The sequence below is a fragment of the Athene noctua genome, chromosome 9, assembly GCF_965140245.1.
Source record: "Athene noctua chromosome 9, bAthNoc1.hap1.1, whole genome shotgun sequence".
NCBI classification, from domain to species: domain Eukaryota; kingdom Metazoa; phylum Chordata; class Aves; order Strigiformes; family Strigidae; genus Athene; species Athene noctua.
The window spans coordinates 4,287,095-4,312,379 of NC_134045.1; the positions used below are offsets into that span (position 1 = coordinate 4,287,095).

General features: G+C 51.6%; 1 protein-coding gene across 2 annotated transcripts; it reads right to left on the bottom strand.

Moving 5' to 3' along the window:
* Positions 1–18,517: 18,517 nt before the first annotated feature.
* On the bottom strand, positions 18,518–23,908 carry GINS3 (GINS complex subunit 3). 2 transcript variants are annotated; one of them, XM_074913471.1, is made up of 3 exons: positions 23,678–23,908; positions 22,965–23,198; positions 18,518–20,378 (listed from the first exon to the last, which is right to left on the bottom strand). In XM_074913471.1, exons 1-3 carry the CDS (start codon positions 23,849–23,851, stop codon positions 20,148–20,150), a joined length of 639 nt encoding a protein of 212 aa, XP_074769572.1. In that variant the 5' UTR covers positions 23,852–23,908; the 3' UTR covers positions 18,518–20,147. The 2 variants fall into 2 exon arrangements, with proteins under 2 accessions (XP_074769572.1, XP_074769573.1); XM_074913472.1 differs by lacking the exon at positions 22,965–23,198.
* Positions 23,909–25,285: the final 1,377 nt, after the last annotated feature.

Below are 25,285 nucleotides of genomic sequence, written 5' to 3' on the forward strand. Positions count from 1 at the left end.
GATGGAGGGATGGCGAGGGGGTTACACGGGAGATGGAGGGATGGCGGGGGGGTTACACGGGAGATGGAGCGATGGCGGGGGGGTTACACGGGAGATAGGGTGCTGCCAGCGGGGGTACATGGGAGATAGGGAGCCCCATGTATGGGGCCATGCCCAAGGGGTCTGGGGGTCCCCAAGAGCAGGGGATGGCAATGATCAAGCTTCCCTGGGGAGGATCCTGGACAAGGGGCGACCTGTGCAACACGGATACCTGGAACAGAGCCATTATGGCCATTAGGGAGCCCTGGGGAGTGGGGCCATAAGGGCCAAAGGGCCTGGGAGTATGGAGGAACAAGAATAAGGATGACAAGTGACCTGGGGTGTCCTCTGGAATATGGGGGTGCAGGACCCTCTGAGCATAGGATGGTCATGGTCAAGGGGCCCAGGTAGTCCCAGGATAAGGGGGATCTGTGCAATGAGTGTCCCCATATCAGGGCCATAATGGTCTGGGGTGCGAGGGAGTGAGGATGGTGATAGCCATGGTGTCTGAAGAACCACCCCGCAGTGGAGGCCATGGCTGGGGCGGTGATGTCTCCCCACCTATTGATGCTGGGGGTATAGGGCAGCATCTGTTTGGGGCAGAGCCAGAGGTTGTGGGGTGGCTGTTTCTGTCAGGCAAAACCAGGGGCTGTGACCACAGCCATGGGGGTGGGGGTGGTTGGAGAGGGCCAGTCACAGCGGGGAAGATGCAGGACCCTCATTTTCTGCACGAGGTGCTGGTGGTGCCTCCCTCTGCCCTGGCTGTGATCCTGCATCATCATGGGCCACCAGCTCTGCAGGGCAGCCAGTCTGTGGAGGTTTGCCCACCACCCTTGTAATAGTGACCGGGTTTCTAAAGGAGCTACGGGCTCCCGAGGAGGCAGGGTATGAAGCAAGGCTGTGTCCTGAATTGGGACAGCTGGTCCAGTGAGGACAGAGGGCCCCAGCCCGTCCCTAGAGCAAGCGCTGATTCCCCTTTGCCTCCAAGCTGGACAAGCCCATCCTGCCGCTGTTCCTTCTGCTGTGCTGCTTTGGTATTGCTTTAATTCAGCTTTTCCACAGTTCGGGATGTAACAGGCTCCCACTCCCAAGTTGCCTGAGGCAGCTGCACAGGACACGCCATTCAAAACTGGCCCTTACCAAAACATCCCCATGGGGAAAGTGCTGAGGGCACCATCACCTCCCCTCCTGTGGAGCCCAGCCCCACCTCATGCTCACCTGGGGGACTCTGGCTGCTGCCCGGGGCAGGGCCATGGCCTGGCCTTATGTCCAGGCTATCACTCACTCCTCTGTGCTCTGCTGGGCATTTTTGCCAGGAGAGGCCAGGCAAAACATTTCATACCACCATTGCAAAGACAGCGTGTGTGAGTCAGGGCCTGATGCTGCTTCATCATGCCCTTCAGTGCTATTCACTTGTCAGCATGGGAAAGCCAAGGATTCTTGTAGGATGTGTGAGGCTCCGGTTCTCCTACACCAAGAGGGGTCCATGCAAGATGCTGCAAGAGGGCTGGGATTCAGGTGCTGGGATCTCAGAGACAACCTCTGCCCTGGAGGTTCTGGGGACCAGCTGGCAGCAGACCTAGGCTGGCCCTGGAAAGGGATTTCCCGGCAGTCCCTGTGACCACCAGCCTTGGGCTCTAGGAGCAGTGCTGGCACCTCAAGGAGGTTGAACCAGAGTCTTGTTAGTACCACACTCATCCAGAGATCCAAGTTTGTCCCCAACCTAAATTCCGAGGATGACAGCAGGTACCCACAGGCTGCCCTCAGCACCTGGGTTGCACTGACCATCCTAGACCTCATCGCCCTCAGCCAGCTGCTGGGGCCATCACACTCCTGTGCTTCACAGCCACAGGCATCCTACAAATGCCTGCTGAGGGGCTGGAGGAGTATCTGTTGATACAGACATTCATCTCCATCCCTGGTACATCTATTTTAACAGGTTGTCCCAGGTTTTTTGGATGGCAACCAGTTTTCAGCTGGCTCTAGCCTTTCCCACTGAGTCACCAGGAGCTCTGGCTCCAGACTGTGTTGCCTTCTCACCTCAAAGGGAGAAAACACCCAGGGACCCTTTAATCCCTCAATTAGGAGCCAGCCCACCACGCAGTACTTAAATGGGGTCAGATCTTCCCTGCCTTCAGGGCTGCTTCTCACCCTCTTCTGCAGGTCCAGCAGCCAAAGGATTTCCTCTGAACTGGTCAGGGATGAGACAGGGTCAGAATCAGATCTTCCTGACATTGGTCAGATGTAAAACTCCCTTTCCTTCAATTGCCAGGGATTTCTATTGGAATAAATGATTTTTCACACTGGGGATTTATCTTCTCCGCATGAAGTCCGACTTTATCAAACAACAGCTTTTAGATGGCTACCTTGCCAAAGGAGCGGGGCCATGTGGTTAAAATAATTGCACAATTAATCAGGCTTGGGAAGAGCACAAGCTCTCCATGCTCTAAACTAGAGATACTGGGGTGCCACCCCATGTGGGGGTTCAGAAATTGCCTGCACGTGAAGCCTTCTACATTCAACCTGAGTTGAATGATTAAAGGGAGTTTTACAGTACAGATTTTTTCACATTTTTCCATTGCACTTTTAATGCAGGTCAGTGTGGCATTTTCCACATGGCTATCCCTGTGCTTTAGCTCAGCCATGTGACATGAAACCAGTCAGACAGAGGTCTGGCTTCAGAGATGGCATCAGGAAGGTTGCAGCCCCAGACAGGGACTCCCCAGGACCTTGCTGGGGGTTTGGGGGTGCTGCTTGCAGACTTGTGGCATCTCCTGGCATTTAGTCACACATCCCCAGTGCTCTGCCCAGAGATGTCGGTGATGAGGTTGAAGATGGGCCGCAGCTGTCTGAGGGCTACCTTGTCCCTTGTTGCCGAAGAGGGGATAGTGTTGGGGATATGTCGAGCACAGGGGATGTTCTCCTGTGCCAGGGCCCACCCAGAGAGAGGTATCCACCAAGCGCTGCCATAGCTGAACCCCCTGGTCTCTCCCAACTGGGCTTTGCTGTGGTCTCCTGGGGCTGGGGCCAGATTTCCACCTTCCTTGTGCTGCCACAAATCAAAGCAGTGGGGTGGGGATGGACACAGGTTCAGGCTGGCCATCAGGCCAACTCCCTGAATCTCAGTCCACCAAAGCAAGTGGTTCTAGAGGGACAAAGCGAGCTCTGAATACACCCTGCAGTGAGCCATCCCCTGCTGCCGCTCAGGGCTGGGGTCCCCACCTGTGCTGGCAGCCAGCCACTGGCCTCTCCGGGACCTACCTTGTGTGTGCCAAGCATCCACCCCAGCAGACAGGAGCCAGAAGCTGGAGGAAAAAGTTGGGTGCTGTGGGGTGAGTCAGGCATAAATGGTGTAGGAAAGGCTGCCAGAAGCACAGTGCCGCTCACCAGACCTAAGCCTCTGCCCTGCTGCTGCAGGCTGGCAGGCTGGAGCAGGATGTGCCACCCTACAGCCATTCACCCCCTCATCCCAGTCAGCCTCTGTCCTCCCCCGTGGTGAGCGGAGAGGGCCAAGCCAGGCAGCAGGCAGCAGGAGATGCCATTTTAACGCCTCCTGGCTGGGAGCCGGACCCCTCCACCCTGGCTGTCTGTTGTGTCTCCCAAGGACACACCCCAGTCAGCATCATTCTGCAGCCCCCTCCTTCCCCTGTGCATGGGTTTCCTCCTCCACCAGCACTGCAGAGTAATTTTCCACCGCACTGCCAATGCCAGCAGCAGCACAGGGAGCTGTCATCACCAATGCAAAGGTGGCCACCCTGAGTCATGGCCCGGTAGCCAGAGCACAGCAGACAGCCCGTGGTCCCAGGCCCTGGGACAGATCCGGCTGACCCCGTGCAGTGACAGGGTCTGCAGATCCTCCCCGAAACCCAGGGTTAAGTGCAGGGGTGGGGAAGGGGTTTTACACTGTCTCTGTGTGCTGAGCACCACTGCGTGCTGGAAGCGTCCATATCTCCATGCAGGATGTCTTCTTGTAGCATTTTTTGGTAGGAAAACTGAAACAGAGCAGCTGGGCCCAGGCAGGGGCTGCCAGGCCCACAAGCCTTATCCACCGGCAGCTCCACTCAACGTGGTGGGGCAGGTGGGTGTGAAACGGGGGCTGAGAGGGGGATGTTGCTGGGGCTTCAGAGCAAAACTCCAGCAAAAGCTCAGCTCCTAGCAGGGACTCCCTCCCTCTCCAGGAGTCACCTGTCTTGCACAAGACAAGCTTGAGAGCAAGAGGCTGCCCTTCTAGCCGGGATCCCTGGCACTGGAGCTGCCTCAGCAGTCACACCCACAAGTGGAGGAGCAGAGGGGCCAGAACTGCTGAACCCAGCCACGCTGCTGTGGCAGAGGGGAGGTGGCAGGACACGAGGCCCTGGGACTTTTCATTTCCCCCATCTCTGGAAGAAACCTGGAGAGATTTCATGAAAAAGAGGGTAAAGGCTATAAAACTTATAAGAAAAATGCCCCAGCACAGCCCTGTGCCTCCCCAAAGCTCCTGTCACAAGGACCCCAGTGCTGCCTCAACCTGGCAGAGGTGAGCTGGGACCCCCAACACCACTGCAGGTACCTCCGCAGGCCCTGGTCACCCTTCCCAGTGCAGCACCCAGTGCTGGCGGTGCCACGAGGACCCAGCCGGTGAGGCACAGCTGGTGACGGACGGAGCACGGGGCCGCAGAGAGGACCAGCAAGGGAAGCAGAGGTCTGAATCCAAGCTCTGAGGCAGGGCAGGGTTTGCTGCACGGCCAAGAGCTCCAGGGTGCATCCTGTGTGGCACACGGGGCTAATTTGGGGGCAGGAGGAAAAGCAGCCTGGGGCAGATGTGCTGGCTGCCCGTGTTGGCTGGGCAGGGGATTGGCACAGTCAGTGCACCTGTATTGAAGGGTTTCACAGGGATTACATACCACCTCGAGGCACATGCAGTCCAGTGACAATGTGCAACGGAGTCAGAGCTAAATTTAGCCTTCATTGTGCACAAGTGTGATTTTTTTATTGCTGCCCTTAAATAAAGACATTGGAGCTTGTGGTTGCTGGCTCTGCCTTGCTCAGCCCTGGATCTTTGATGGGTTGTTTCAGTCAAGCTGTTCCAAAGGGTGAGAAACAAGAATTAGTGGTTGGTGAGACACATCCCAAGGGCCTATTTCCAAAAATGCTCAGGAGCCATCTCTCAGAAAACAGCAGTGCACACAAAGCAGTGAGAAGTTGACCTTGGTGGCCATGGGGATGTGCTTGTGCTGAGACAGAGGTGTCTGCCAGTAAAAGCTGCTCCACAGGCTTGGGACTGCATGCTGTGGAGACATGGTCATATCAAGGGCTACCATACTGGCCTGGGCTCGAGGCAGCAGTGCTGGAGCACTGGTTGTTGGTGATGGGCTCCATCCATCCCGTTGCCTGCCCACCCTAGAGCAGGCATGATCTGCCCGAGCTTTCTATCCACAGGGCAGCAAAAGGCCCACAACTTGCTGGCTCCACAATAATCAGGGCCAGAATGACAGCAGGGCAATCAGACCTTGGACACCCCAAAAAAAAGAACCCTCAAACCCTGTCCCCAGATTGCTCCCAGGGCGGGTTGGTCTCCCCAGCACCATTGGGCTTCGTGCAGAACAAAGGGCAGCTGCGACGCGGCACTGCCCGTGCATGAGCTCATGGCTTGGGCTCCAGGTAGCAACAGGCAGGAGAGAGCCTAACACCACACGTTTGTTTCACTGACGCTGCCTGGGAAGATGCAATCCTTCAGGGAGCTCAGCCTCCTCTCTGTGCAGCCCCAAGCCCAGGACAGGGAGCATTGTCTCCATGCCCTGGCGCAGAGCAGGCGCGCTGTGCCCTGCCTGCTCCCCTACCTCAGCACAAAGCATGTACTGGGGCTGGCGAGCCGCCAGCCCCCCCCCAGTCCTGGCTGCCTCCTGCCCTCCCAACACAGGGCTACCAGTAATTTTCCATCCTGGCTGCAGCTCTGCCCTAACGAGATGTTCTCCTACGTCCCTCTAATAGGGCTGGGGCCCGTTCAAGTTTCTCTGCTCATTCAGACCCAGAGTGCCCCCTTTCACAGCTCCAGCTGCTCACCAGTTCTGCAGGATGGCTGCTCCTGCGAGCCTTGCCCCTCCCTGCACTCACAGCCCCTGTGCCTCGGGGAAATGGGAGGATTTTGTCAAAAAGCCAGAAACAAAAACAGCCCAGCAACCCGCCAAGAAAAATTCCCATGGCTCAGCTGTACTCTTGGTCCCTGGGGACTCTGCCATCAGCTGTTTACAAGGCTGCCTCTGCACAGGCACCTCTGCCTGCAATTGAAGGTCTGGGTCCATCAGCTGCATTGATCAGCCAAGCACGGCAGAGGCAAAGTTGATTTATGGAGCGAGGTATCTGGCCTGGAGCTCAGCGTGCGTGCAGCACTGTGCTGCCCTGAACTCCCTTCTCCTTGCAGTGAAGGTGCTCAATTCTGATCTCAGCTTAGGCATTGCACTTTGTGGGTGCCAGAGGGAGGTATCACTGATCCTATGTGAGCCAGCAGTGGAGAGACAGGCTCTCCTCCTCCTCCTCCTCCTCCTGCGCAGCCCAGCAGGGCCGTGACCTGGCATCACTCCAGCACCTGCCATCACGGCTCCAGAGCCAGGAGGAGGACGCAGGGGTCCCTCAGGAGCCAGCGCCCACTCATACTCCTGCTGCCACACAGAGGGGTCAGCACATGTCTTTCCAGAGCAGAGAAGCTGACATGCATTTAGCACGGAGTGTGGATGCAAACATCCCCCTGATTGCCCTGGGAATGGCTTGTCCCAGGAGAGGAGGAGAGGAGGCTGAAGGCAGCGATGCTCAGGGATCCCTCTGCCACACTCTGCTCCAGGGAGCTCACTGCGGCCAGGGAGAAGCTGAGCATCCAAGAGTCTCCACCTCAAGGTCTCAAACCACCTCCAGCAGCACCAGAACCTTGATCAAAATATGTGGAAACCACAGAAGGCTTCACTCATCTGCCTTGGGTTTTGCAGGCACCAAAGAAGGTACAACCTCCACCCCCACTACAGTGTGCCCCTTCCAACACCCCTCAGAGCTGCACCAGGGACAAACGGAGAAAAGCACTCAAAGAAAAGGTGCAAAATGAAGGATGTTAATGTGCTGTCAAGGTGTCTTAGCACCAGCAAACATGTTGCTTTGGACAAGAGGTGCCTTGAAACAAGTAAAGAGGCACTGGGAAAGACAGATGGCTGCAGATATGGGCCTGGCACATGAAGAGTTCTCCCACTACCAGAAGACACCTCTTCTGCAGGTCTGCACCTGCAGAGCCCACCTCCAGCCCCAACTGTGACTTGCTGGGCTGCCAACACCTTTGGGCGCACAGGCCAACCTCTTGCCCATCTCTCCTGAGCAGCCCCCTCCATCCCTCCCTGCCTCCTCCCAGCTGCCCAAGCAGGCAGCCACGCCGCTTCTGTAACAGCCCCTTTCCAGAGCCAAATCGGGCTTTAAATAAATACCTGTCAGCAGAGCAGAGCCAAGCTGTCCAGTGATTGCATGTGTGCAGATGCGTTTAGCAAGTTGATAGGTGTGAGACAGAGCAGAGACAGCAGGATCTCTCTCCTCAGAGGCCAGACACTGGCATGTTCTCAAAGGCAGCATTAAACAGCAATTTCAATTACACAGCACCCATTGCGATGGAGCAGTTTCTTACACTTACCTTCCCCTGGAGAGCAGGATAATGCCATTTCCAAGGGCTGGCTTCTCTGGCTGCAAGCTGCCACCATGCTTCAAGGGGAGGGTGATAGAGTGGGAAGACTCAGTTGTTCTCAGAGTTTTCACAGTTCCCCAATCACCACCAACGGCATTTGGGGCACAGGAGCCAGGCATGCGTGGGCTGCACCTCTGCTGGCCGGGTATGTGCAGCTCAGCCAGGAGGTGGGGCAGGGTGAGGGTTCCACTCCTGCCTGGGTACCAGGGAGCCTCATGAGCACATACCAAGGTTGCCTCGTGGTGAGACCAAGATGTACCAGCAGCTGAGGGCACGTGGGTCTCAAAACACAGACCACTTTCCCAGAGGCATGGAGTCCCTGGGGCTGGCAGGGCAGATTTTTTTAAAGCAGATTATATTTGGCTTCTAATGTTGGAAAGATAAGAAGCAATCTCAGGTGAGCCTAGCAACCCTCCCACTGAGACAGGAAGATGCTGCTGATCCTTGCACAATGATGAACCTGGGTTCTCCCCTCTGTGCTCAAACTACAGGGAGCCCTGGTGGGACAGGCACCCACCACCTCTCCCCGGAAGGTGGCAGATACCCATCGCCTGCAGTGGACACATCAGTAGGCTGTCCATGAAAATAAGCTGCTCTAGCTCAAACCTAAGCCTGGCCTGATACAGATGTCCCCGGCGGGGTCTCTCTGGGAGTCTTGCAGATGGCCACAGCAGCCCCGGGTGACTGTGGTGCTCCTTTGCTTGTGCAGGCAGAGATTGATCCAGGCGAGCCAAGCCTGCTCTGTTTGTGCTGCCCAAACTCCCAGAACCTCATCAGCACATCTGAGATGGAGCCAGAGTGGGGCCTTGGCTCAGGCTCCTGTGTGAGTGGCAAAGCCAAGGAAGGGCTGTCAAACAGGAGGGACAGCAAAGCCTTGGGCAAAACCAGCTGGGGAGTCAATTCCCTGTGCTTGGGCAGGGGGTGAGGGCTGGCAGGAGTGGAGCCAGCTCTGGCCCCCAGGGCTGGGGGCTTGCTAGGGTCACAGTCAAGAGAAGAGAGGAGCCTGGAGCACAGGGAGTGCATCTAGGGTGTTCCAGGCATCAGCTTCCCTGTCTGGGTGCCTGGGACAGGAGGGGGATGCAGTGAAGCAGAGCAGCACCTGCAGGAAGGGCTACAGTACAGCCAGTCCTGGCCCGGGCAGGAGAAGTCATCTGGAGGGCTCTGAGCAGCCACCTTGCCCTTCCTCCTTGCTCATCCCAAAAGCCTTCACAGGAGCCAAACACCCAACTCCACTTGCCTGTATCCCATCAGCTCTGCCCCTGACCTTCACCTTGGCACGTAGCTGATCACTACCTCTACCTCTGGGGGGATCCATCTATCCTAATGATTTCATCCCGCTTCTCACTAATGCACTCTCTCACACTGCATTTGGGCTGAGAGAGGCAGCGGGCTGGCACCACCACATGCAGTCCCAGCTTAATTCTTAGCATCACCCCTTTGCAACACAACCCTCTCCACCACAGAGGCAGATCTTTAGCCCTTTCTCCCACCCCACAGCTCATGGCTCACTTCCTCTCCAGCTCTCCAGCTCCTTGGAAAAGTGCATTCAGTACGTTTGAGTGCCTCAGTCAGGATTTTAGAGCTTTTAACCAAAACCCACCTATGTGTCTTCTCGATCCCTCATTGCATCTTCACTCAGCAACTGCTCCTCTCCAGAGAGCATCTCCCTATGCCTGTCTGGAGATGGGGAGGCTCGAGGACACCCTGACCCACCAATGATGGGAAGCAGGAGCCAGTATTTCTAGAGTTCTTTTCTCAAGGCACCCAACTTTCAGCCAGGACAGAAGTGCAGGCACTTGGGTAATGGTGGGGAGTTGAACGTGCCCCCCTGCCCTGCACACAGCCACCCACCCGCTGGCAGGCCCAGCCCCTCCGGGTGGCCAGCCTGCTGACCCTCTGGCCCCTGCCATGCCTGCCCAAGCTGGGGGCACTGAATTTCAGCAGCTTCTGATTAAGAGCAGCCTGGACCCCCCCAGCACCAGGAGCACTGCTGGGGTGCATGCGTGGGAGCACCAACCCAGACATGCAGCACACACCTCCCTGCCTGCTCCCCCTCCCCTGCCCTCCATAGCCCTGTCCCTTAAAGCAGTGCGAGCCAAAACTAAGATGAAGCCACCAAACTGGTTTGGGGAGGGTCAGCCAGATACCAGGTGCTGTCCTGGCCAGTGCATCCTCCCAGCCTTAAATCTAACCCTTGTGTCAAACAGCCCTGCAAAGAGTGGTTTTCCCACTGGGTGCCAGATACCCATTCAAACCCACTTCTCTTCCAGGCTCTGTGTCCTCTGCAGCAGGGTGCTGAACATCCCTGGGGTAAAATCATTCTTGGTGGTGTTGCTGCTGGCTGTGTGACTGTACTGCCAGTTTACAGCTGGCCCTAGCAGAGTTTCTGGAGCCCCATCCCACAGCCTGGGGTGAACCAAACAAGGGGCTCTGGCCCAGCCTGGCACTGACCTTCGCTGTGAATCCAGTCACATGCACCACATCGATAACTAAACGCAAGATAACAAAGTGAGCTGTCGCAGCCAATTAACATGCTGGGCTTAATCAGGTTGTGGGCTTTCGGGGTGGAGGTGAGGGGCTGGCTCCAGGCCAGAGGGGCTGGGGAAAGGCAGGGTGAGGGGTCTGGTGGGGTCACAGCCACCCCTGTGCTGGCTCCCTTAGCCAAGAGCCAGGAGCAGGAGGCCAGTGTGGGCACTTCTCCAGCGGTGCACAGATGTGGCACCATCTCACTGGTGTGTGGACACACCAGACCCAGCCAGAGCCAGCAGGGAGGGACGAGCAGCCACAAGGTACCTGGTGTCCAGACACCCCACACAGGGCTTTTGCCCCGAGGCAGGCCCACTCATTAGGAGAGCAGCCAGCTACAACTGCCAAACCCAAAAGGGTTCCACTTAAAGCCAGGAGGGATCGCAGTGTCTGCCGTTGAGTGCCTCTCAATTAATTAGCATCCTGCTGATTCTACAATTGAGGCAATTGCTAAGGAGATTAAATCGGTCACTGCCACAAAGCAGATGCTGTTCCCAAGGCCTGATTCACAGTGATATTCCTCTCCCTGGGCCATCCTGACCTGCTGACTCAGCTGAAGGCCCAGGGTGCTGGGCACAGCCTGGTCAGCCAGGACTCAGGGTGTCTCCGGGGGGGAGGGTGGGATCGCTTCGCAGAGATGCTCAGGGGTTAAACGCCACTGCATGCACAGGGAGGGCTGCACCTGGAGGAGGCTGGTGTAAATCCAGAGCAGTGTTCATCAGGGGAGCAGCATGGCTGCAACAAGGCCTGGCCACCCAGGGATGCAATAATCTGTCCAGCCCGTTCTGCTTGCGTCAGCATGGGACGGACTCACACCCAGGCAGCTAAAGCACATTTGTGCACCTGAGAGCCCAAACTGAAAGCAAAAATCACAGCTCAGCCTCCAGGCAGAGCTTGGTAAACCCACCACGACTGCAATAAACCCTGCTGATGTGGTGCAAACTTGGGAGTAATCCTGCTGGTTTCACTGGAGCCCGCCCAGATTCACGGGGGCTGTACAAGAGTAGAGTCCAGCACAGGAAAACGGCTGCTCCTGGCTCGGCTCAGCTCCACTCCGCCAGCGCTCCTCAGGTCTCCAGCAGCACAGGCGAGGAGGGTCTCTGAAAGTTTCTGTAAAGGGTGTGAGTCCAACAGCTGTTCTGCTAATGATGACCAGGGCCTGTGCATGGCTCCCCCCACAAGCCCACGAGCCCCCCACTCTCTAACCCCAGCCACAGAGCTGCTCGCCAGCAGTGAAATTGGCCATTCAGCCACTCCTGGGCACAAAAAGCACTTAGGAAAGGGGCTGCAGGATCATTCAGCTCCCACTTCCCCAGGTGTCAATTAAACACCCAAACAAATTGCAAATCTTGTGAGGCAAAGGCATGAAACTCATCTTAAATCATTGCTGTGATGGGAGCCTGCTTGCCAAGATACACCCGCCCTGCAGACAGTCCCACAGCAAGAGAAACAGGCACATTTGAGGATTTTTTGATGATGCCTTGACTTCTGCATCCGTTTTACCGCTTCCTCTCAAGTGCGTCACTACCAAGCCCCCAGCTACAGGACTATGTTGTCATGTGGTCATCTCCTCACCCCCCTTTTGTTCTAATGCCTGAGAAAAAAAGCCACACTGCATCCTAAGCATTTGGCAGCTTCTTGGTCTGAAGTCCGGGGATTTTTTTTCCTTTTATGCCCAGCAAAAACCTTCTGTTTGTGAGAATTTGTCATAATCCTCTTCATGCTTCTGCTTTATCTGCGGAGAACCCAGAGCCCTCAAGGGACCAACAGGACAGCTAGAGACAGGCCCAGCCTTATAAGCCACACAAGCTGAGAGCATAGGTTGGGCTTTTGCAATCTCCATTTGCTTTTTGCCACATTTTCTTTGAACTGCAGCCTCATAACAGAGATGGAACAGTACCATCACATCCCTCAGAAGGCATCTCCTTACCACTGCCTGTTCTAAGCACAGAGAAATCTGGAGAGGGTTAAGGCTGGGACTGTCTTTAGTGTTGCAGTTTCTTAAGCAAACCTCCAGGCAAACTGCAATTTCTTACGGAGAAGCTATTTTTCTCTGATCTTACAGTATCCCAGCATAAACAGAAGATGGCTTCCAAGCTTTAAAGCAATCTTCACCCTTGGGGTCCCCCCTCCATTTCACAGGTTAATTGAAAGTAAAATGCTTTTAATGCATAGCTGTCAACGAAACCTGAGCCTGAAACAGGGGCAAAAGCAGTTCATAATGCATTTGAGTGCCATGACTCAAGCACAGACCTGATATCACAACATCAGGCATTAAAGACACACTTAGGAGAGACTACTGTTACGATGGGGGTTTGGTCCTCGGGTGCTGCTGTGCTCCCACACCTTCCATCTCGAGCTGGGGAGAAGCAGGGCCCATGGTTTGTGTTTCCAAGGGGGCTGAACTGTCGAGCAGGGGAACTCACCTTCCCTCAGCGAATGACGGCTGCTTTCTCCATGACTCCAGCCATGTCACATCCTGACAGAGGGCTGCTGCAGCTGCAACCCGGCCCAGCAACAAGAACTGAGACAGCCACATCCCTCACCTGTTCCATCAGTATGATGCACTGTTCCCCTGAGAAGCTGTGCCTGAAACTCCACACCTAGACCTACACCCAGATGGAGAGCACCCTGAGACTGCACTCCACAAGATTCTCCAATGTCCCTATGTGCTCCTCGCACCCCAAACCCTGCTCAGCCCAGGTGCTGCCCGTGCCTTGCCTGCAGCCAGCACCTGGAGCAAAAGTTGCTTCTGTCCTAAAACACAAGGGATTTCTGCCTTGCCACGGGGCTAGCTGGAAATCCTGAAGAAGGTACATTTCCCCCAGGGTGTGGGGGAGCACTGAAAAGCTGCAGTTATATGGCTTCACAAAGGCTGGCAAAAGGCAAAAGACCACAATGTGTCCTGCCAATCCAGATAGAAAGGATACTAAAGCTGCTGGCACTGCTCGGCAGCCTGCCATGAGAAATAACTCCTCAAAAATAGAAGCATGCTAATCTCAGGAACCTGCTGATATTGTCAATGACATTAATGAAGTGTTTCGAAAACCAGAACAAATGCCTTGGCTTTTTGGGGCTGTGCCGCCCCTTGTAATTTTCCGCAACAGCCAAGGAGTGGTCTGGCGGCAGCCAGTGTGCTACAATTTGTGCCACTCAGCCCCCCCAAGAGCAGCGCTGTGGGGTCAGCTCTGCTGCGCTCCCAGCAAGCCTGGCACCTGCATGGGAAAGCCTGGCCAGCCCTCAGCACCCAAGGAAGAAGAGGTTGCCACAAGCAATTTCTGCTGTGAAGCAAAACCCGTTATCCATACTCAGTGGAAATAGTGCCCAGGGAAGGGGGAAGCTCATGGTCTTCCTCTTCCCTCTAGTCATCAACCCTTGTCTCAAGCCCCTTCTGGGTTCTTTCTTACTCCCTGAGGTCCCTCTCCAGCTCCCATCTCCTCCTCCTCCTCTCCTTTACCTCCCCACACACCTCCACCTCTCTTCACCCCAACCTTTGGTCTCAAACCATGCCATGATGCGCAGCCTGGAAGCAGTCCTGCAGTTTATTTCCTGAGATGTTACACTGTTTACAATGGTAAGTGGAGGCACTTCAGGACCCCTTCAAATAAGGAAGAACCATACTGAATGTTCACCTGCTTCCTGAGAGCCTCTGGATATGTCCCCTCTCCTTTCCTGTTCTGCTTCCCATAGTCTCTTCCCATCTCTTGTCTCCTGCCCAAGCAGAGCCAAAGGGACCACTGGGGCTGCCACCCCCTGCTCTGCTCCCTGCAGCTGGCTGCCTTCCCAGGCACACTGTTCCCGTGGCCAGATGCCTCCAGGGCTACTGTGGGTGGCAACTTCTCCAAGGCTGCTTTTCTTGCTCCTTGTCAGCTAGAAGAGCTCCCTCCGGACAAGTGGTGAGGAGGAGAGATGCAACTTCACATCTCCCTGTCTCTCATTGTCTCAACACATTGATGAGGACGTATTGTAGAAATGGGACCAGCCAGAGCTCCATCCACCACAGCCAGGATGGCAAATTTCTCCCTGGCAGAAGGGCTCTGAATTTCTGGAGGGTACATGTTGAGCACTGGACTCAGGCTGGCAGACAGAGAACAGAGTTGTGGACAACCTGCTGGTCTCTTGTCTTTCTGATCTCCGTGCATCACAGCCTTTAAACACATGCACACTCATTCCTAACTCTATTTCTCAGGCTTTCCAGCTGAGGAATATGCCAGTAACACTTTGTGAGGGAGAAGGCAGCAGGAGCCAGGGCACTGACTCCCGCAGCCCCCAGCAGCACCCCAGGACCCCTCAGGGCACTGACCGCTCCAGCACAAGGCACGTCCACACCCGCTCAGGGCGGACCCAGCACATCTCACATGGATTGAAATGGCACAGCCAAGTTTCATCCATCTCCTCCTCTGCTACTCTTTCTTGGCAGCTTTCTCACCACTTCCCTCCTTACACAGCAATCCCTAATACTCCGTTTTCATTGCCTCTGCGAACCATATCTATTCTTCTTGTCTGCTCAGATCTAGGACAAGGCAGCGCAACCTAAACTCTTCTTTGAATCTCACTTGACTTGTGTTTTCACCTGGCAGATAAAACAGAAACTCACTGAGACACCTCTTTTGATCTCACAGGCCAAATAGGATTCTCGCTACCTACAACCTTTAAGCAGTAGTAGGACCTAAAAGTAGGACCTTAAAGTAGGACCTGCACAAAACAATGCCTTAATCTCAGTGCCCCCTCTCCTGGCTCCTGACAAGCAGTGACACAGGGCCCTCCCAGGCCATGGCCTTCCTGAGGTCATTGTTTCAAACCCTCCTAGGAACTACTGGGAAAACCGAACATGCACCTCAGCCCACAGCAGAGGTTACTGCAGACTTGGGCAGAAAAGGAGCAAGACAGTGTCTCTAAAACTTCGTAACACCAGCAGGGTATAAAGCTGCAACCTGACTCCGTATCTAAGGTAGGCTGAGATGGCGGTATTGTTTGAGCAGAGAGCGGAACATGAAGCTTCCAGCTTCACTGGCCCCAATTCATTGCAGAAGTATCTTAGTGCTGAAGAGATCAGATTGGTTTGTGCACATGGGGTCAGAGGACATGATAAACTATATAAAAACTCAATAAACTAGTAACATGTATGTTCAGCTCCAGCCCAGAGGCAGTAGGTTGGGCATCCTCTCCACAGCAACGTGCACATAACATCCCCATTGTCCTGCTGACACCATCTCAGGTTTAGTTCCAGAACAAAGTCTATCAGGCTGTTCCCACACCCAAATGCCTCCTGGGCCTAGACGTAAGAAGCAGCTCTGAGTCAGCAACACTACAGTAGAAGATAGAACTCAAGGCAAGTACTCAGATGGTCTTCACCCACGAGACACGTTCAAGAGAAGCCCAAACTGGAATAGCTTCTTTCAAAAGCAGCATCTGTCTGGCCCAGACTTGAATCACATTGCTCCATCAGCACAAAACACAGAAAACCACGTTATACCCACTAGAGTTCTGGTCTCAAAGCCAGTCTCACAAAGCAAAACCATCAGACGTAAGTTGAAAGTGTGCATGGTCTTCCCCCATTACTCACTTGTGTGAGATGATGAAACCAGGGCAATCGGTTACCCTTCCACCAGCTTTTGCACAAAGTCCCACCGACAGTTCTGCTCAGCATTTAGTGCTCAGGCTGACGTCAACTCTAGCAAAAGCACTTCTGAGCAGGTAAGATCAGGGAAACAGGAGAAACATGGGCTTAGCACTGCACACTCAGCTCCTCTCTACAGGGTCAAGTGGCTATTCAGGTAGGAGAGAAGGGCAGAGAGTGGGAAAAACACTTCTTTTATCTTTATAAGTTATCACATACGTGGCAGTCTTGAAGAAGCTTAGCAGTTAAAGTTTTAATGGAACTTATCAAGGAAACCACAGTGACTTTCAAAATGGGGAATCTTTTAGCTCTGACAAGCACTTACCAAGGAAGCATCTGTGCTCTGAGAGATGCAGTAGGGCTGGGAAAATCTGGCTGGTCTATCTGCTGTAACAGAGACACTGCCTACAGTCCAGAGGACAAAAGACACTCAATAAGGGAGCGTTACCTTCGTTTGTCAGAAAAGGAAACTGAGGCAAGGAACAGCTTTGAGTTGCCTCCTGCCAAGCAGAGGCAGTGCTAGATGAATAGCTTATTTCTTTTAAAAAATACCCATGAACTCCAGAGCCATATGCTGTGCTACCAGACAATATGTTTTATAAAAAGCGCATCTGGGGACAGAAGCAGCTCTGTGTGAAGAACGCACTCACACTGTGCCTTTACTGAATTACATCACATCTCTGTTAAGAAACTGGTTCGATTAAAATTTTTAATGAAGCTTTTGTAATAGCTGGTCACCAAAAATTGGCTAGAAAAATCACTGATCGGAAAGGCCTGTGCTCCTAACTCAGTTAAGTGCCAGTGTTTCTCTCATAAAAATAATATGTAGTGTTACAGTATGTCAGTTCTGAAAACGTTTCTTGCTGCTCCTGCTCCTGGTTGCCTTTGGTCTGAATGACACCACCTATTGCTTCCAGGCTTGCAGAAGCAATCAACCACTTCATTCAGCTGACCAAAAATAAATCAATGCCAGAGGACAAACTAAGACACTGTTTAGAGCAAAGGAGACCAAGGAAGAAACATGAATGTTTTGTGAAAAGGTTATTTAGGTAGGTGAGAAAGTACGTGTGTGCTCTTCGCATTTAACTGGGGGTCTAACCTCCACAGCTGCCTCACCCTGTTTGTCATACACTGCAGCTGGGCAGGGGAACAGACTGCCTAGGGAGGCTGTGGGTCCTGCTGCAGAGGTGGCTTCTAAAGGCCTGGCTGACAAACATCATCCTGAGATGGGTTAGACAGGACGAATCATGGAGTATCTTAAGTTGAAAGGGACCCATAAGGATCGAGTCCCAACTCCTCGCTTTAGGGGGAGGACTGGGCTAGGTCAGCACATACCTCTTTTCAAAAACAGGCCATTAAAACCCCAAAAATATTCTTACGTGAACACATAACTAATCAGCATCTGAAGTTTCACATATTTTTTATTTGATTGCAATGAAAAGCATTGTGGCAATAGTGTAAAAAGTGTCTATGGAATGATTTCTCATAAACATCAGTAGTCCTCCAGTTTAAAAGCTGAGTGACATGGGGATAAATTACACTTTGAAGTCCTTTTCAGACCTCTTTTGTATAGTTCTGTAATAAAGATTTATTGTGCCATGCTGAAGATACACAAGTTCAAACTCTTATAACTTACAGCTTTCTGTGGTGCAATCATGAGGGAGAGTTTGTGTTCATAAAGTACAGAGCACTCTTTTGTTGTATTTCTGAATAGAAAAAAAAAAAAAAAGGCATTCCAGCCAGCAAAGAAAAAACAAACAAAAAAACATCAACAGAATATCAAATCTACTAATCAAACACTGTTACTTAAAACCACAGGATTAGATTTTTTAAGGGTCTTACTGTTGTTTATTCCTAAATGCTCAGTGTTACTAAAAGTGACGTTGCCTACCTGCAAAAAGACAGTGACATTGAGGACTACTTAAGGGTTTGGGGTTTTTTTCTCCCCACTCTGAAAGTAGCTGCACAAAATGTTGGCAAATGACCAGCCATCTGCTTGGACTTTGCACCCAGCAGTAGAAAAGAAAAATGTTCTTACAAATGTAGGAAAATGAGTTGGGATAGTCACCAAAATCAGTCCAGAAACTGATGGAACTAGTGATTTTGGTCATAACCCAACTGGATCTGAAAGTCACCATCTCATCAAAGTAATCCTTCCAACTCAAAAATGCTTCTCATCAGAGATGACTTAGACCTGCATCCCTTGCAGCTGAAGCACTGATTTGCTTCCCTTGCAGCTCTGACGCTACATGAGTCTGTCTATGTTACAGCACTTGGAGAAGGAGGGTACGAATGAGACAGCCAGCTTCCACCCAGTACCCACCCCTCTTCAACAAAGCTGAGGTAACATGGAATCACCTGCATCCACACTGTATTTCACAAAAACGCCATTTATAAAATCAATAGATTGATTGGTTGGTAGTATCTCTCCCACAACTTGAGCACAACCCCACGTGGGGTAAGTCAGACAGGAACTACTTCTTCACTTGTATGACTGCACAAATGTAGCTCCTGACCACATCACCTGTAAGAGGAATGATATAAGCAGGAATGAATTATCTATCACAGCCACAATTTTGTAGAGACCTGCACTTTCCAATCCATGACTAATTTTACTGCTGCAGAGCAATTCGCAACAGACATTTCACATTACAAGCATCCCCATACAAAATATTTATTCAACATAAAAATCCAGAAATAGAGGATATACAAAAGCTCCATCAAAATGCATAGGCTATTGTGTGCCATTAACTCATTAAGTGCAGCAGTATTTGATCTTGCATGTACTTGAATTACTTTGTCAGGCACAGCTTCCAACTCACCTCCTGCGCCCTGTATAGCTGAGGCGAAGATGCCAAGGTGCTGGTGCAGCCTGCACGCCGCCCCCTCTCACCACCTCCCATATTGAAGTATCCAGTACTTGGGTATGGGAGGCCACGCACCCTTTGTACTTAGGTTTCCAGTTTGAAGTATCCAATAACCAGGTGCATGTGCAAGGCCAGTAACAACAACTCCAAGACTTGGATCTGGCTGTCACTTCCAGCAATTCCCACAGAAGAGGAAGTGCTCAGTATCATTACGATCTGGCTCCTCCACTTAAGTACTCTGCAAGGTCCAGCTGCTACAGATGATTAGAAGCACCCGTAAGATGTCTAATACCTGCTTCAAAGGACAACCACCCTGATCACCATAAGAACTACATCCTACAGAGATAACCATCTGTTTTCTATTTCCAATCCAATGGGACTTCAGAGAATTTAGTTTTAGGGCATCCACACAGGATGATAACCACTGTGCTGTTCAGCAAGTTCCAACTCCAGTGACTCCTACTGGCAAGAATGACATTTACTAGGATCATTTAGACGAATCAGAAGGAAGGAAACTCAGTTCATTTGCTCTGTCCCTTCTACTAACCAAATTCAGTAATCAGAATTTCTCATGGGAAAACAGATGGCTCAGAGGTTGAGAATTGCAGAGTTTCCATTAAAGTTGCTGCTTCTGATCCAGCCCAGACTAACTCTTTGTTGCCCTCTGTTGCCTCCTCTGTAAAACAAGCAGAGGAGCTTAACACCCATCACAGACACACATCCCTTGCATCAAACAAGAACATTCTCCATCCCATGCAGCATCAACCCCGCAAGGGCCAAAAGGGAGAGCGAGGATGAGACCTGCACACCCACTTCACTTGCTACATGGTGGAGGAGGTGTTTTTCTCCAAGGCACTGAGTACAAAAGTCAGCAAAGAAAAACATTCCTGCATCACAAAGAGTACCCGTTGCACCTCAATGTATAAGAAATGGAAAAATTCAATGCAGTTTGTACCACACTTTTTTCCACATCACTGGTGGTCTCCAAAGAACAGGGAACCTGGTGACAGCTGTTCCCAGGAGGTTGGAATGAGAAGGGCAAGATGAAATACAGAGTTACACTTTTCTCCCAAAAGATCTGGTACTGTAAATATCCATTTGAAAGATAAGGAATAATAAATATTAATCACCCTTTTAGAAAACCCTTTCAGCCACCTAGCAAACACTTTAACTGAAAATCCTCAGGAGCTGTATGGGTAAGCTGTAAAGCTATCCAGTGATGTGAGGCTATCTATTTTTTATACTCTTGCTTCCTGCCTTTAAAATTTGCACTAATGTAATCCAAAGATGTTACAGAGAAGAATTCCCATTAATGATCAGGAAGCCTGTCCTTCCCCAAAGCTGATTCATCTTGCTCTTCTGTGGCAGACAGACTGTAAACCTCTCAGTGTCCCGCACTGTAGCACCACATTCTTCAAAGTTTTCAACCATCCACATCTGTGAACTTTCTTTTCCCGTAATTCTGGACCAGACTCGAAGCTGTGATTTGAGAAGCCTGTCCCTTTTCCCAGCATTGGAAGTCATTCAGCCCTTTCTGGCCAGCTCGAAATAAGGCTCGCTCCAGTTCATCCAGCCGAGCCACCAGCGCTGATGTGTCTTCATTGTAGGCATTCTGAGAGGAGTCCATGATACGACGGAAACGGCTAATAAACGTCTAACAAAGATAAGCAGAATTACTGACAAGTAACACAGAGGTTTCTTCAGCTCAAATGCTAGAAGCCTGAGAAGCCTGCTTTTTCAAGACTAGGCTCTAGTTGACGACTAGTCAAGGGTCTGCAAACAGCACAGCACTTATTAACCCTGGATACAAAGACAAACCATTTCCTGTCTGAGCTGGGAGAGCAAGTGCCTGATACACTGGATGGGAAGAAAGAACAATTAGATTTTGGCTGCTTCCTAATGACAGGCTTGAGCAGACCACAGGGTATAACACAATTACAATCTATTCCATCTCACTTCACAAGCAATTATTGCTTTAGAGAGGGTGGAATGAATTTCATGTCACAGCAACTGCTGCAGGAGCATACAAGCTACAACTTGTGAAGGGCCTGGAAGTTAAACCAAACACAGCCACTGTAAAGCATTCAGTATGCTGAAAAAACACTTAACCACCAAAAAATTAAAACAAATCTACAACTAATAGATAAACATTTTAGAAAGCTAAGCAACAAGACATATTTAAGGATTTTTACTTCCCTCCCTATCTTTAGTTTTGGGGTAAAGAAAAGGGGGTCAAAACTCTTTGAAAACTGCTTTGTTATTTCAGAAGCTGATTCCAGAATCATCAGAACTGTAGTATTTTAGAGATTTACTTACAGAATAAATATATTATAAATTAATAACTCTCATTTTGCCTTTGACACCAAATAGTTATACTTATTTATAGTTCCTGAATATTTGGGAGACTAAGTATTTTTGGTGTTTTGTTTACTTTTTAAGTCAGCACAACTCCCCCTCTTGTTTGCTTTTATTAAAGAGAAAGCATACCTTGCATGTTTTGATTTTTCTGTCAACAAGTAATGCATGCTAATGTGGGTTTTTTACTAAGATGTCCATTAGCAGAAAGAGAAAAGACAAGGAAAGGCGGGGTCACCTCCTCAATGCAGAAAGCAAGCTTTCAGTGGACAGTCCAAGAAAGCAGCAGTGCTTTAAAGCCTCTCCGCATCAGCCCTCATTTAAAGAGCAGAGGGAAAAAAAGGAGAAAAAAAAAGCCAATAACAATCATCCCAGACTACTTAGAGAGCTAGCTGAAGAAATCTCAGAACGGTTAGTGGTTATCTTTAAAAGCTCAAGCAGCACATAAGTCCGGAAGCTGGCAAAGATGGTATCTATCTTTTAAAAGAGAAAGGGGAGATGAAGAGGGAGGAAGAGCCAGGGAATTAAGTCCATGAGTATCAATTCCTGGAAACATACTGGAACAAATAAACTATACATAAACTTCTGCAAGAAAAATAGAGTGAAGAGTAGCAGCCAGCATGGACTTGCCAAGAACAAACTTTGAGACACCAGCCTAGCTTCCTATTACAGCAGGATGCTGGGCCCTACAAAGGGAGAAAAAGCAGCAGACAGCTATCTGCCATGGGACATTCTTGCAAGGTTTGGCTAAACACACGTAGGTGGTCCGTAAAGACAGTTATCCACAGCTCCTGTCAGGAGGGAAGAACATATCGAGTGGAGTGCAACAGAGGTCCATCTGGAACCGAGTACTTTTTGATATATTAATACACTTACTAAAGGAACCAAAGTTATGCTTATTAAATTAGCAAACAACATGCAGGAGAAGGAGGGATGACTGCAAGCATGTTGGGGAGCAGACCTCTTTAATTCATAATGATCCTGACAAATTAGAAAAATAGCAAGAAAACAACAGGATGTAATTCAGCTAGGACTAATGTAAGGTTTTACATTAAGGAAGAAATAGGGAACTGTACAAATGCAGGAAGAGGAATGATTGTCTGGGTATACAATCTGTACTGTCTTACTGTGGACTGTAAACTGAACGCATATCAATGTCACTATTGTGAAAAACAAGATGAGCAAAGAGCATCATGGCCTACAAAAGTCACAAAGTAATCTTTTTGTTTTCATCAGCACAAGTCCTGAGCAGGAGACTTCAGGGCACTGCATGTCACAGTGCATGCAGATCAACTGTAAAGATATCAGCAGTGCACAGTAAGGACAATCGGAGGTTAGAAAGCATGACTCATGAAGATACCAAATGAACTGGGACTGCTGCAGGAAGGAAGAGAATGATCTGTTTACTCTGTATGAGACAAACAGAACAGGGCTTGTATTGCTGCAAAGGAGCTTTAGTTCAGACATCAGAAGAAACCTAAGATTAGGATGGTGAAGCACTGAAACAGAATGCTCAAAAGACTGTGCATTCTCATCACTACAAAGTAGAAAAGCAGAAATAATAGAGGGCGAATTAATTCTGCCTTGCGGCACAGGCACAATCAAATAATCTTACCTGTCTTACAGGATTTTATGAAATACCATATTTATAGTGTGGAAACTCCAAGCTAAAATCACACTCCTGGTACAGACTTGAGGCTTCCACCATTAGACGGTGTGGTAGCCAAAAGGGCCATCCTACAGCTTTATCGAGAAATCCATATTCAATCCAGAAGTCATTTGGATTAAAACAGAATATTGTTCCTGAAGACTGATAAGCTGCTAGGGACAAGAGGAAGATGGAAAAGTGTAACACTAAATTTCAAGACTTAGTTCAGTTACTTGCCTGCAGGATAGTCTGAGCTATCTCAGGATTCTCTGGATTGTCAAAATTCAGGAGCTGGGAGCCAAATCCATAGTAGTATGGCCCCATTTTATGCAGATCGACCACATTGGCATCAGCGCTGAACACTGTCCTCCAAGCTTCCTTGTAAATCTTTGGCAGTTCCACAGAAATTATTCTTCTTTTGCTGTCATGTAGACCTTTTGCAAGCCACAGAGGTACTTCCAGCTTTGATCCCTGCATGAATGAGAAAAACCAAAAGTTGTCCTTGCCATGAAAATACAAGTAAAGCAACCCCAAAGACAGAGAGTGAACTTTATTAATGAAGATCCTGTATTAGAAAAAATCAATTTTGTTTTCAACAGACTACTGTAATTGTGATATAAACCAGACACACTTTAGAGGCATTAATTATTACTGTAAGGTTCTGAAAGTGGATTTTTTTTTTTTTTAATCGATGCTGTTACTGTACTTAAAAAGCAGCTAGGAGCATAAACTTCCTTGCAGCGATCCCAAAAAACGACCGCGGCCGGGGCCTGGACGCGCGGGAAGAGCTGCGCGGGGCTGCCCCGAGCCCCCGCGGCCCGGCCCGGCCCGGCCCGGCCCGGCGCGCCTACAGCTCCCAGCGGCCCCCGCGCCCCGCGCTCGCTGCCCGCCACGTCCCGCCCCGCGCGGTGGCTGCTGGGAGCTGTAGTGTTCCCCCCCCCGCCGGTCACCTCCGGGATGGCGTCGCCAGGCCCGGCCCCCTGGCCCAGCGCGAAGGCCAGGCGCGGCAGGCTGCTCTCGGCGCGGCCCGGCAGCTTCTCCTGCGACATCAGGATGTCATCCAGCGACAGGAAGTTCTCCTCCAGGCCCAGCCCGGGGCCCACTGGGAAATACGCCTCGGACATGGCCGGGCGAGCACGCACCGGAGCGGCCGCCGTGCCTCAAGGCTCCCGCCCAGCCAAGCGGGCCCCTCCCGCCGCCGCCGCCGCGCATGCGCCATGGCACCGCCCGCCGCCGCCCCCAGTGCCGCGTCGGGGTCCCGCTCACAACCGCGCCCACCCCGCGGCGACCGCCCCTCGCTCACGGGGCATCAGCGGGAGGGCCGCGGCTGCGCCGGTCCCGCGCTGCCGAGCCGAGGGGAGACCAGGTGTCAGGCTGCGGGCTGCCGAGCCCCGGTGCATTCTGCCCGTGCTGGCGGGTGTCCCCCGTTACAGCAGGGGATGGGCTCCGGCTGGCTTTCAGACGGCCCTGGGCAGGGCTTTGCAGCCGCCCCCCAGCACGCCAGCCTCGGCCCTGCGGGCAGCCCCCTATCACAGGGGTGTCTTGAAGGCATATGCCGTCTAAATACACACACCGGGCTGGTTTTGCAGCAGAGCTCCCCACAGCAGTATGCTCAGGTCACGGCTGACGAGGCCCCGTCCTCTGGCAGGACCTGCAGGCACAGCGGCAGGAAGGACCCTCCGGCCTGCTGCAATGTGCTGCAATGGTGCAGCGTCGGGAGCCCGTGTCCTACATACGGGGAGCGGCTGAGGGAACTGGGGGGGTTTAGTCTGGAGAAGAGGAGGCTGAGGGGAGACCTCCTGGCCCTCTACAGCTCCCTGACAGGAGGGTGCAGAGAGGGGGGATGAGTCTCTTGAGCCAAGGAACCAGCGCCAGGACAAGAGGGAACGGCCTTAAGCTGTGCCAGGGCAGGGTCAGGCTGGCTCTTGAGAAGTATTTCTTTGCAGAAGGGGCTGTTGGGTGTTGGAATGGGCTGCCCAGGGCAGGGGTGGAGTCCCCATCCCTGGAGGGGTTGAAGAGTCGGGCTGAGCCAGCGCTGAGGGATCTGGTGGAGTTGGGAACAGTCAGGGTGAGGTTCATGGTTGGACTGGAGGAGCTTCAAGGTCTCTTCCAACCCAGAGGATTCTGTGAATGTCTGGCCCCTCAGAACAGCTGTCCTGGCAGGCGAGGGAGCCCCTTGCACCTCAGATACATTCATTTCAACCTGCCGGTTAGCTCTGTGAAAAGCCAAGTGAATGTTGCTCATGTGGTTAGTTACCCTTGCATTTGTTTTTGGTAATTAAGGACATGGGTCATCTTGCAGAGAACAAGGTTGACAGATGTGGTTGTGCTGAGTAGCCAGAAGTTGGTATTAAGGAGCGATGTATACCATGGATGTCAAAGTGAGGCTACATCCCAAAGTGTTTTAGTGCTATAAACAAGAAGTAATATTTTGATGGCAAAGTCAAATATCCTGTGCTAAATTCTGGATTTGATTGTATAAGCATAGCAACAGTGGTTACCTCCCATTTTTTATCTGAATTTTACTTCATATTGGAACCAGGCATGCTTTTTTTTTT